The 11,902-nt window shown below is 47.0% G+C and overlaps 1 protein-coding gene across 1 annotated transcript; it reads right to left on the reverse strand.

Moving 5' to 3' along the window:
- Positions 1-8,827: 8,827 nt before the first annotated feature.
- Positions 8,828-11,178, reverse strand: LOC133887753 (uncharacterized). The gene is made up of 2 exons (XM_062327728.1): positions 10,996-11,178; positions 8,828-10,901 (listed from the first exon to the last, which is right to left on the reverse strand). Exons 1-2 carry the CDS (start codon positions 11,033-11,035, stop codon positions 8,923-8,925), a joined length of 2,019 nt encoding a protein of 672 aa, XP_062183712.1. The 5' UTR covers positions 11,036-11,178; the 3' UTR covers positions 8,828-8,922.
- Positions 11,179-11,902: the final 724 nt, after the last annotated feature.

The raw sequence follows: 11,902 nt of genomic DNA on the forward strand, positions 1-11,902 counted from the left end.
GGCTAATCGTATCTGCACTTGAGTCCTTTCTTGTTAGAGATACCAAAGAAGGCAAAAAGGAACTTGACGCCCCTAAGCACTGTCGGGAAGGTACCTTAGGATATCCAAACCCTAAGTCGCTAAAGGCCGCGACAAGGGGATTGTCTGTAGAGATGAGCGGGTCGATGGATGTGTCTGCTATAACACCGGCACTTGACGAATCTTTTTACCACCCCGCTTGCATCATGGAGAACCGTAGGCCAGTAGGAACCTTGTCTGAAAGCCTTTCCGACCAGGGTTCAGAAGGAAGTGTGAGCTCCGCACACCCCTTTATGGATTTCTTCGAATAGTTTGCGCACATCCCTCTATAGATTTCTTCGAATAGTTTGCAACCCTGCTTCTGAGAGATGCATGTCATTAGCATTCCATGGACATCTCTTCAATAGAGGGTATCTTCGACCAAGGTATACGTCCTAGCCCATGGGAAACCTATTCATATACGTATAGGATAGTCATATATGGTAGTTTTATACTAATCATTGTCAAATGAATTGCCCATGTTTCCCCTTCAACTTATACTTTGGAGTTAACTGGTGCATACAACTCAATATGGTATTAGGTCTAGAGGTCTCGAGTTTGAGTCCTACCGAACGTAATTAAATAAAAAATTGCAGCTAACTCCTATTTTCACATCTAAGACTTGAGGGAGCCTCCACATGAGGGGGTATGTTGAAGTATAACTAATAAATTACGACCTAACTTTGTGCTCGTGTTGGTGCCTTGGAGATGCATCCTCCTCCATGGATACGGCCATTGTAAGCTCGCTCTTGGTTGCCTCAGCAACAAAGGCTATTGTCTACTTGAGCAAACTCGTCGTCTTTCAAACCAGTCTGAGATTCCGCGATGCTTGCCCTACCACTGTGGGGAGATGTTAGAGTATATCCCACTATTATGGTTGGATAGAAGTAGTTACAATTTATTGTAATCTTACTGATACGATTCAGTTATATCTCTAGGACTGCCTTACAATCCAAGTCATATACTTTATATAAATACATCCATGTCGCTCGGTACAAATTATCCATTGCGGTATATTCATCCTTTGCAGATCCTAATGAGAAGATGCGCTAAATAATTATAGTGTCTATTTCAAATTAATTTCTCTATAAGGGTGACAAAGGAGGGTTCGATGAAGCATTTGAGAGGAGAAGCTCATTCATATGAGGTGGATTATGTCATCGCGAATCTGGATCTCCAAGGAATCAGCCTTAGCATTTAATTTACATTATGAACCTTAATTTATTAGTTAAGAAAGTAGCTTCATGAGTTCCTTCGAGCTTTCTCTCAATTTTCCTCTCAATTGAGTTTATACTTTGAGATAAATCCTTTCATGCCATTGCAAGTTCTCCGAATCCCTAATTCTCTATCGCCAAATAATTTATCCTCTATATGTAGAGATGCAAGTGAGTACCCAATAGGTAGTTATGGATTAATACCTTAGTTTATTTGCGTCCTATTTTTCTCTCTCTTTGAAACCTTGATTAGTTTAATTGAATGAGTTCTAGTTAGCCCAATAACTCTGGAAAAAAAAAATATGCATCCCTGTCTATATGCTATCCATTTGTGAAACATTGCTCTTATATACCATTGTTGACTAGTCAACCCATTATAGAGATGTAAAAAGACCTCTTTACCCCTACAATCTTCTTCCCCACTCCACTTTGCCATCTCCTTAGGCCTCGGCGACATAGCAATAGTACTAGAGAAGGGTGGCACCTCAACACGAGGCTGGCAATGGGGTGGGTCGGGACCGGGTGCAGTAAGAACGTACCTGACCCGAAACTCGAATCGAGAAACCCGACCCGCACCTGAAACCCTTAACAGGTGAAAAAACAACCCCAACCCTAAACCCGGTGGGGACCCGAAACCCGACGGGGACCCTGAGGGTGCGAGCTATGGCCTCGGGGCACGGGTGATGGGAGCGGTGCGGACGGGGGTGGGCGCAGAGGGCGGCGGGAGCGGTGCGGGCAATGGCGGTAGCGGGGAGAACTGTGGGTGTAGAGGGCGGTGAGAGTGGGGTGCCAGGGAGGTCGACGGGGCGCCTGCGAGTGAGAGGAGGGCGAATATGAGGCAAACGGTGGCGACCGGGAGGCGAGCGGGCACAGGCGGATAAGGGGTGATCAGCGATGGGCAGGACGTGAGTGGGCGCGGTCACGCTGGACGGTCGACGGCGTGTGCAGGCAAGCGACAACAACGGGGGGGGGGGGTGGGGTGGGCACCCGCCAGTGGCCCACGGGAGAATATTGGCCCCCGCCCTCGACCTGGCCCGTAATCAGGGCCCGACCTGTAACCCCGTGGGCAAAAATCCAGCTCCACCCTCGCCCCGCTAGATGTAAAACCTGCAGGGACCCGGCCCGACCCGCTCCGTTGTAGGCACTACTCAACAGCAAGGACATAGGGAGAAAAAAACACAATCAAGTAGTGTCCAACAGTAACAAGCGAGAAGATATGGTTGCTTTCTCTCTTTCCCCAGCAAGAAGCGCCAGCGGCCAGAGACAGTACGGGCGAGGGCTCAAGGGGGCATGGATGCGATTCTGTGCTTGGATCAAGACGATATCTTGTCTGCTTGGCCCGTCGACGGTGAGCACAACTCACGGCATGTGGATCAGGCACACTGCGGCAATGAGTGGAAACACATGGGGCCACGGTGCAATCGATTTGTGTCTCCTAGATTGCGAGCTCGGGCCATGGCATGCGGACGTCAGCCTTCCAGGTTCGTTGATGCTGTTGTTGTTGCCCCACGATGGTGTTGGCCATGACGGTGGGCCTTGAGAGCCCTCGAGCATGCTGGTGACGGTGAGCCACGGAAAGTGGTCGTCGATGGCGCCAAGGTTGGTTTGGGTTTTATAAGAGCATGTAAAATGGGTGTATAAATGATGCTCTTATATAAAAATCCGGTTTAATAGTGTCATGTCACATGGGGTGGTTGCTTATAGGGAGGAAGAGGTATTTAAGTTCGCCTCAGGTGCTTAAAGTGTGCTGACAAGTTAGTTGAACCTTTTTTAAGCACCCATTTGCATTGGAAAGTATGTTTTCTCTACAAGTGCTTAATGATGTGGAAATATTATCTTTCCTTAAGCACTCATACCTAAGCACCTTGTATTGTACATGCCCTACGGCAAATTCATGCATGTTCATGTTTGCATGCATTTCATAAGCATTCATGAGCATTTGTTTGAATGTTGTGAAAGTTTGAATTGGTTTGAATTCAAATTGAATTACAAAGAGAAAATCACATGAATTGATAAAGATGTAATTAAATGGGGATTTACATAGGAACTCACTTTTTCACCTACTGACCTATGATTGAAAATAATTTTATAAATTAGTCTATCATGTGTGATGAATATTAGTGATTTTTCTAGTTTTTTGGGAATTTATTTGAGGCCTTAAAAATTGCTAGAAGTTACAAAAGTAGCCATCTTTAGAGAATTTTCATTTGAATTCTACATGGATTATTGAGGTAAATCCTATCAAAATGGGTTCCTTATGATATATAGGGGCTATAGAAAAAGTTTGGCGAATTTTTGGAGTCTATAGGGTCAGTATTCAAGCAGAGAAAGGTGGCAGAGAAGTTTTAAGTGCCTCTATTCGCTGGTTCGCGCCTCACACGTCAGTGACCCGTTCTCTTCCATTCAGCCCAAGCAGAGATGAGCCGCCGCGTGGCCGGCGATGCCTGGCCACCACCCATGTGGGCCAATCGTGCCCGACGAGCTAGGCCACCTTCTCCCCCGCCCCCTCGCAGCTCCCTTGGTCTCTCTTCCTCCCCCTCCCATTCCCTCCCTCGGGCTAGATCAACGTAGCACAACCGAGCCCCATTACCGAGCGCCACCAAGAAGTGAGCTGTCGGCCAAAATCCAGCTAGCTCAGACCCAACCGCGTGTCCCGAGCCTAGAGAGGCCAAGCAGGAGGTCTCCAAGCTCGATTCCGATGGTTCTCCATGTGAGCCCTGTCAATTTTGCGCCGTATTCGAGCCCGCGGCATGTTCTTCTCTAACACTAGCAGCCTAAGTATCACCGATACTTGGCAGAGGCCGATGTACCTATATCTGATATGGCGCAATATGCCGATACGGCGTGATACGGCCCGATACGGGTATCGGGGAGTATCGGGAAATTACAATCTAAAAATAAAAAATAATTCACGATACACTTGTCGATACTTGCTAATACCTCCTTCCGATACTTTGGACCCAGCTTGACACTAATGTCAGAGATCTCGCGGCACCACTTGACGTTGAGACTCTCTAGCCCCAGGCACCCCACGACCACCTTTGCCAGCCTGACATCCGTCACGGCCAAACACTTGTCCAGCACCAGCTCCCTGAGCCTCGCCGCCATGGCCAAGTCGACCGCCTGCAGCCGTGGGCATGTCACCACCAGGGCCTCCAGCCCACGCCACCTAACCCCGCTCGCCCGTGCGAGCCGCACCCGCCGGATGCCCAGCTCCACGCCAGATGTTTGGTTTGTTTCGGTCATGGAGATAGATGAGGGGTTCCTGTGAGATTCGGTTGGAGGAAGGAGAAGGGCGTGTGGGCCAGCTAGGCTTGCTGTGTAGGGGGAGAAAGGAGGGGCTGCCTGGGCCTGTAGAAGAGAAGGAGAGCAGGCCGGGCTTGGTCCAGTGAGCTCGGGCTTGGAGAAAATAAAGGGAAAGGAGGGAAGAGAAGGGAGAGAGGTATCGACATATTTAGTTATTTACATTTTAGTAAAAACTAAATATATATTTATATATACTTATCATATCAATGTATTCTTGTTTTTGGATGATCGCCATATCGTTGTACCCGTATCTGTATCGGTGTATCGCGTATCGGTGTGACTTAGCTGGCAGCCGCCTCTGCCCCTCATTGACACACCACCGATCTGCATCCCCTCTGTCCCAGCTACCCGCATGGTGAGAATCCCCTTGCCCTTCTCTGCCCTTCGTGCACCTTGGCTCCATTCCAGCCCAACACCTGCGTGGTCAGCCGCACTGGCCAAACTCTGATGTTGCCTTCCTCTTGCCGCTGATCGAGATCCAGTCAGGCCCGCCCATTCGCATCCACGCCCTTGTGTTCTCACTTGAATGGGGAAGCTCGTGGAGCTTTCGGTTCGCCGCACCAATGGTCGACTCTCCGCTGGCGAGCAGTCACTTCATCGCCGGCCATCCTCCCCTCTCCACCTCTCTCTCTCTCTCTCTCTCTCTCTCTCTCTCTCTCTCTCTCTCTCTCTCTCTCTGATAGTTTGGTCCACATGGGTTTCGGTCCCACCGATCTGTGACAAAGGCTAGATGTGACTCGATATAAAAAGAATGTGGGCACTTGTTTATTCAGATAATCCTGAAAATGTACAATTGAATTATTTAGTCAATGGATAAATCGGTTGAGAGCTTGTTTAATTCATAGTAATTCAGTTCATGCTCCAAAAATTGTGAAACAAGTTCTGCAAGTCTTGTAAAATCATACTCTACTGTATAAAAATATTGTGGCACATGCAAATGGTATTTAGTTTATGTATTGAGTTAATTGTGTTAAATCTCATGTAAATCACTGTTAATTCATGGTTAGTCAACAAATATTGAGTATAGTTCTAATAATCTTGATAAATAGGATAATTTCAAGGAAAAATAGTGATCAACATGTTAGTGCAGTTTGGCCTGTGATTTTATCTCACGTTTAGTATCACATTGTTAACTTCTAAAAATTATACATAAATTATTAAAAATGATTTAGGGTTGGGACCACTTCTATGCTGGTATAACCCTACACAGGAAAAATAATGGTTGGCATGATAAACCATTCCTTAATAAAAGTTTTGTTTTAGTGTACACTTTTTTAATTAAATTGGTAATTAGGACAACACCTCTCTTATTTGTTTATATCATGAGCTTATGACCTTTTCTTTCTGTAACTCCTATTCTATAATGTTCTTTACTTAGTGCACTACTTTCATGTGCATTTTTAAGGCATTCAGATCACATTGCATTGCATTTCACTTATGCTCATCGCATTGCACGTACTCTTTCTTTAGAGAACGAAGAGTCAGAGAGTAATGCGGGCGTGATCAAGGGTGATCCGGAGGTTATTGCTGAAGATTGTGAAATCTATGCATATTTCACCCCTACTTTGGATCATATATGTTTAGCTATATGTATGTCATGCATGTCTAGCTAGTTAATGACGAGTATTGTGGGTAGATCATATCTGGTGCATTACCTTATGTTGACTTTGTTTATCTCTTGATCCATTGTAACACAGGTAATATCATATAATTGTCCAACTTAAAATGAACATGTTATGCTTAGCAAGGCTTAGATCAACGGTAGAAGTCGAGCGGTAGTTCATCCATCGTTTGCGAGCTTTAGGGTTTATTTGAGTCTCACTAAATTTAATCGTGAAGGGTTAATGAGTTGTGAGAATGAGATGAGATTTGGACAAGTGTTAGGGATGGTTCAAGAATAGAGTCTCGAATGTCATAGGACTACCTAGATCAATTAAGCATTTACCGTACTACCACATATCCGAATAGGGTAAGGATGAGCCAGATATCTCATTACATACTGACGTTTGGCACATGACTCCATGATGTGTGTGGAAAAGAGTTGCATGTGTGTGATGAGATAGAGAAACGATAGTTTGTGCCCTACGGGGGCTAGGTACTCAGCACTATGGAGATGAACCAACTAGGCAGGAATGGGTGAGAAAAAGGTTGTCTCGGGGGCCAAGAGGCCGAACTCGTGTCGTGTGGTTAAAGTTGTACTCCTCTACAGAGTGTAAGATCAATTTAAATTGTCACGCTCTCAGTTATGAGCATGCTTAATGTCCATCTGCATCAATCATAGAGTCTCCGATGTTGGGTGATTGTGGATGTATGTGGTGTGTTGGGAATTAGTTCTTGTGTATGTGTTGGGAAGGACTTGTTTACTTGTTGACTATGTTTATGTATATGTTGTCATATGAGGGTAGTTTATGTTGTTGTTTATGTTGATGCTCACACCATGTGTCTTTTAAATATTTTTCACTTAAATTCAACTTAACCTTGTGGCTTATTCTTTGCTACTCATTCCAAGTGCGTAATCCTTGGAGTCAGATTATTATACGTACCCATATGAATATGACTTATGAGTACCTTCGTACTCATGATGCTATTGTTGAGTTTTTTGCAGGTGAGGATAAGTTAGTCTGTAGCTACTTCATGCCCACCGATGTCAGTGACGGGCAAGAGTAGTGGTGTCCTACTCGTGGTTCCTTGGTGGTACCTTACACTACTACAGAAACACAGATCTGTGCCGGTTCAAAAATATCATCAATGCTGGTTTTTGAATCGACACTGATTATTCGGCACTGATAGTCTATGACTATCAGTGCTGGGTTTGGAACTGGCACAAAAACTTCTTTTCACTACCGGTTGGAGGCTCTAACCGGCACTGAAAAGTTTCGGGAGCCCAAAAAAATAATCGAGCCGGCTCTCGAGCCGGCTCGGCTGCCACTCCTCTCGCCGACCGACGCGCCACCGCCGGTAGTGAACAGATCAACTATCTCATCATCCAAATCCATACAATCCATACAATCCTGCAGTGAACAGATGAACTATCTCATCATTCAAATCCATACAAGAATAGATCAACTATCTCATCCTACAAATTCATACAATCAAATCCATACAATCAACAGATCCATTCATACAAACACATCTTCCTCCTTGTGATCGCTCTTCTTCTTCTCTGCGTCCACCTTCATGACATCGATCACTGCACAGATGCCACCACATCGCAACATAAAAAACTGCCCCCCAAATCTTGCCTCACAGAGTGAAAAAGAATAGGTTTTCTCACCGTCGGCAAGGAAGCACGCATAGAGCGGGAGCTCCCTCCTAAACACCTCAATCTTGCCCCGCTCCTCCTCGAGCCGCCGGATGTAGGCGTCCTTGTCCGACGCCGGTGCGTCCTTGGTCTGCCTCACGGCCTTGGAGACGAAGTACCCCAGATCTCGGTGCGTCCTTGGTCTTCCACTCCAAACCCACCAGAAGGAAGCGCAAATCGCTGCCTCAGAGAGAGAGAGAGAGAGAGAGAGAGAGAGAGAGAGAGAGAGAGAGAGAGAGGAGAGAGAGGCTGTGTGAAAGAGAGTTTTTGAGGATAAGTTCAAAGGAGCTGGAATGGAGGAGCGGAGGATAAGTTTGAGAGAGGGCTGCGCGTGAGGATAAGTTCGAGAGAGGGCTGCGCGTGAGGATAAGTTTGAGAGATCGAGTCGGCCGGACCTCGGGCACAAGCCAAAACCATATTGCATAAAAAATTCGGATCCGGAAGAGTATCAGTGCCGGTTAGTATTAATAACCGGCACTGATACGTCTTCTATACCGGTTTCGTTGATCCGGCACTGAAAGTGGCGGCACTTATATGGTGTTCTGTAGTAGTGTTAGGGCAAATGACACCATCTCTTTTGATATTTTAGATTAATATTCCACTGAGATGCAGTGTAGGCGGGAGCACAAACACCTGCATGCTCAAAAAAAAGACTTTACCTTAAAAGATTTCAACATTGTAGTATGAGAAACTACTTGATCATTTTTTTCATGACTTGTCTAATAGGAAACATAGTAAGTTCATATGTCGCATAGTAACTTGCAAGCGAAGGATCATAGTTAATTACATGCAGCGTAACAACTGGGTGGCACAGCGGCGGCTAGGATTGTGGTTGTTGGTGAGGTGCGGCTGTACATGGGCTGGGCTACATAAATTAAGATGTGCAAACATATAAATACTATATTCCGATCGCTAGGAAAATTGGCTCGACAAATTACCAAGCACCATAGGAATAAACAACTTAAAGGTGAATATGTTGTTCACTAGTTTGTTCATAGTTTACGCACATAAGTAAAACATTTAAATAAGTGATACAACGATGTGTTAATTATCCCCGTGAGTAGATATAGCCACTTGGTGAAGGTGCTCTGTCATAAGCCATACGATGGTTGTGAACTCACCACCACTGTTGAGCTTCTTGGCATGGGACTCCCTGCTGCATCGGTTGGCCGTGTAGATTAGAAAATCGGCCCAGACATCGTAGACCAGCTTTAACGCCCTCTTCGTCTTGATCAGTATATCTGCAAGTTCGATCGCAAACGACAGGCGATTATTCTCGATATTGCGCTTGGAGGGCGGATTCTCGTGTAGCGCTCTGGCAAGCTTCTCACTCGGCTGGAGCCCTGAATCAGACGTTGGGAGCCTCTTGGTGATCTTACTCCATTCAGTGTCCAAGCTTCTCTTGGTCCATTGGTACAGCTTGTTTTGAGCAAGTCCCGGTAGCATGTCGGGTCGTTTGACGAGGAGGAACATCATGTAATTGGACAGTGCCTTCACTTCCTTCACTTCCTTCACAGTACGTTGATCCTCGGCCCTGGTCGTGTTCCTGTTGGCGAGGAAAATGTCAGTGGCAATGTGCCAGATGATGATCCCCTCGTGGAGCTCAGCGCCAAAGAACTTGTTGTCGATAGTAACATCCTTGTCCCAGCGCTGCAGTACCTCCATGCCCCATTTCTCCCTAATCACTCCCAGCGTGTTCACGTGCCTACTCTGGATCATGTGCTGTATGTAAACGACCACCAAGTTCTTGAGCCCCTCTGGAACACCAACAGAACTGGTCCGCATGGTGAAGCCCAGCATCCGTGCCAATCTGCCAGGCTTTGCAGTGCACATCTCCAGCATGTTGTACTGCCCCATGGTGCCTGACCACCTCCTCGATAACCTGAACAAGTCGTAGACTCGTGTGCTGTAGGCAAGCCGGCGAATGGAAAGGACCACGTCACGAAGCCGGTGCCACCTCTCCGAACACAAGGCCGCATGCCGAAGACCGCTCCACCGCGTTGCGCACAGGAAGGAAAATGTCCAGGTCGACAAGAGTGCGCTCAGCAGCGAGGTCATCTCCGTGAGGAAGGCACTGCCCAGCAAGAGATAAGTGATGGCAACGTCAGCGCTGCTGTGTCCCTCCCTGCCATTGAACTGGAACAGCAGGAGGGAAGCAGCCACGGCGAGCGGCGAGACGACACGGATGCAGTAGCCACGCAGAGTGTGGACCACTGCCGCCTTGGTGTACAGGATGTCATACATCAGGGACAGCTCCATCTCCATCAGCGTCCACATATACCCCATCTCCTTCTCCTTAAGGTATCGAAGTAAGCCAACGACGTAGCTGCTTGGGTTCTCCGAGGAATCAACCACGGCGGACTTGCAGATGCGGAACACCGCGTGCGCGCGCAGCATGAGGAATTCTTCTTTGTTGACTACCTTCCCTCTGAACCCCCCATGAGGTGGTTTATCCTCGAGGTAGAGATGGCATTTGCCTGGTTGCTTCGCGTCGGCGGCCTCCACAGACCCCCGGATGACGTCGAAGTTGGCACACCTGAGAGCCCATGTCTTCTCAGAAAACTTGGCAACGGCAACGGCGGTCATCAAGGGGGCACCCAGCGAGAACAAGATCCCGCTGCCGACGATATGCTTGTAGACGACGTACCCGGCAAACAAGACCTGCACGGCAAGAGTCAGGAAATGGCGCTTCCACAGCTTGTTGTCCTCGAGGGAGTAGGCGGTGATGTTGTCCGGGCCGGCGAGGTGGAGTAGCAGGAACGGCGCCCAGAAGGCGACGAGCCTGTGCTCGCGCAGGGTGCTGCTGAGGGAGAGTCTGCCGAGGGCGTACGTCGCGGTGCTGTCGGCCAGCTGGTATGCCAGCCAGAGAAGGACCCTCTTTGAGCTGCGGCCTTGACGCCGCCGGATCCCAGAGAAGAAGAGCAGGATGACCTGCTGTGTGAGGCTCAGGAGTACCAGGATCTGGGTCGCCCATCCATTCCAGAAGTCCAGCAGCCGTCCGGCAGTGACTCTTGCCTCCAGCACTGACGATTCATCATGAGAGAGAGAGAGAGAGAGAGAGAGAGAGAGAGAGCATGCATGCAGATATATTACAAACTGGAATGAATGTATACATACTGCGGGTAGCCCCTAGTTGATGAGGACCAAAATTAGTCATGTGCCCGGCGGAGACGATGGAAGATGTACAAGAGACGGCCGGCAGCGAGACGCGCGTACAGAATTGAAGATGAGGATCGTAGCCTTTATCGATACTTGATTCTTAACTAGTAGTAATTACTACTATATATATATGTACACCAACTAATATAATCGAGCATGCATGCTAGGCATATATGGACGTCTACCTTACCTGTTTTAAAGGTGTGGGAAGGCCCAGCCTGGCGCACCAAACCCTGCATGCATAGTAAAAGGGTGGGAAATACTATATGGTATGAGCATTTTGTACGTTACTGTTTGTCAACCATATCATATGCTATGCATCCATCCATTCGCATGGGCAATTCCAACGCTTTGATCAATCAGTGATGGGGACGGCCGAATCAGAGGTGGACGGCACAAGTACTACCATTACAAATCAGCTGGCAGCAGGCAAACCAGGCTCATCCTCTTCGTTATTAATTAGGACGTAACCACTAAATATGCTTGTTGGGTGGCATTCTTATTAGCTCAAATCTACACGCCGAAGTATCCCTTTGCTCATTATTTGTCGGGATCACAGGTGTAACAACCCAATTTAAAAAAAAACCTTTACTCATTATTTGTAGGGATCACTGGTGTAACAACCTAGTTTAAAAAAAAACTTTTGTGGCATATATAGGGCTTGTTTGACAGAGCTCTTAGACAGCTCTTAGACCAATATCCAAAGTGAAATTAGTGAGATCTCTGCTAAACGACAGTTTACAATTTCTAAAGTGGTTTCATTTCAATGAATTAGATGATAAAAGTTGAAAAAACATATTCTCTTGATTCACTTCTCCATAGAATTACTTTCTTCATAGAGTTTACCCTAGAGAATTATTAGAGA

This window comes from Phragmites australis, chromosome 13 (assembly GCF_958298935.1).
Source record: "Phragmites australis chromosome 13, lpPhrAust1.1, whole genome shotgun sequence".
In the NCBI taxonomy this organism is placed as follows: Eukaryota; Viridiplantae; Streptophyta; class Magnoliopsida; order Poales; family Poaceae; genus Phragmites; species Phragmites australis.

Bases quoted from the DNA above. Each gene is read 5' to 3' on its own strand.
- LOC133887753 (XM_062327728.1), bottom strand. From the start codon at position 11,035: ATGACTAATTTTGGTCCTCATCAACTAGGGGCTACCCGCA. The intron at 10,902-10,995 runs GTATGTATACAT...ATGAATCGTCAG, and splicing joins TCAACTAGGGGCTACCCGCA to TGCTGGAGGCAAGAGTCACT.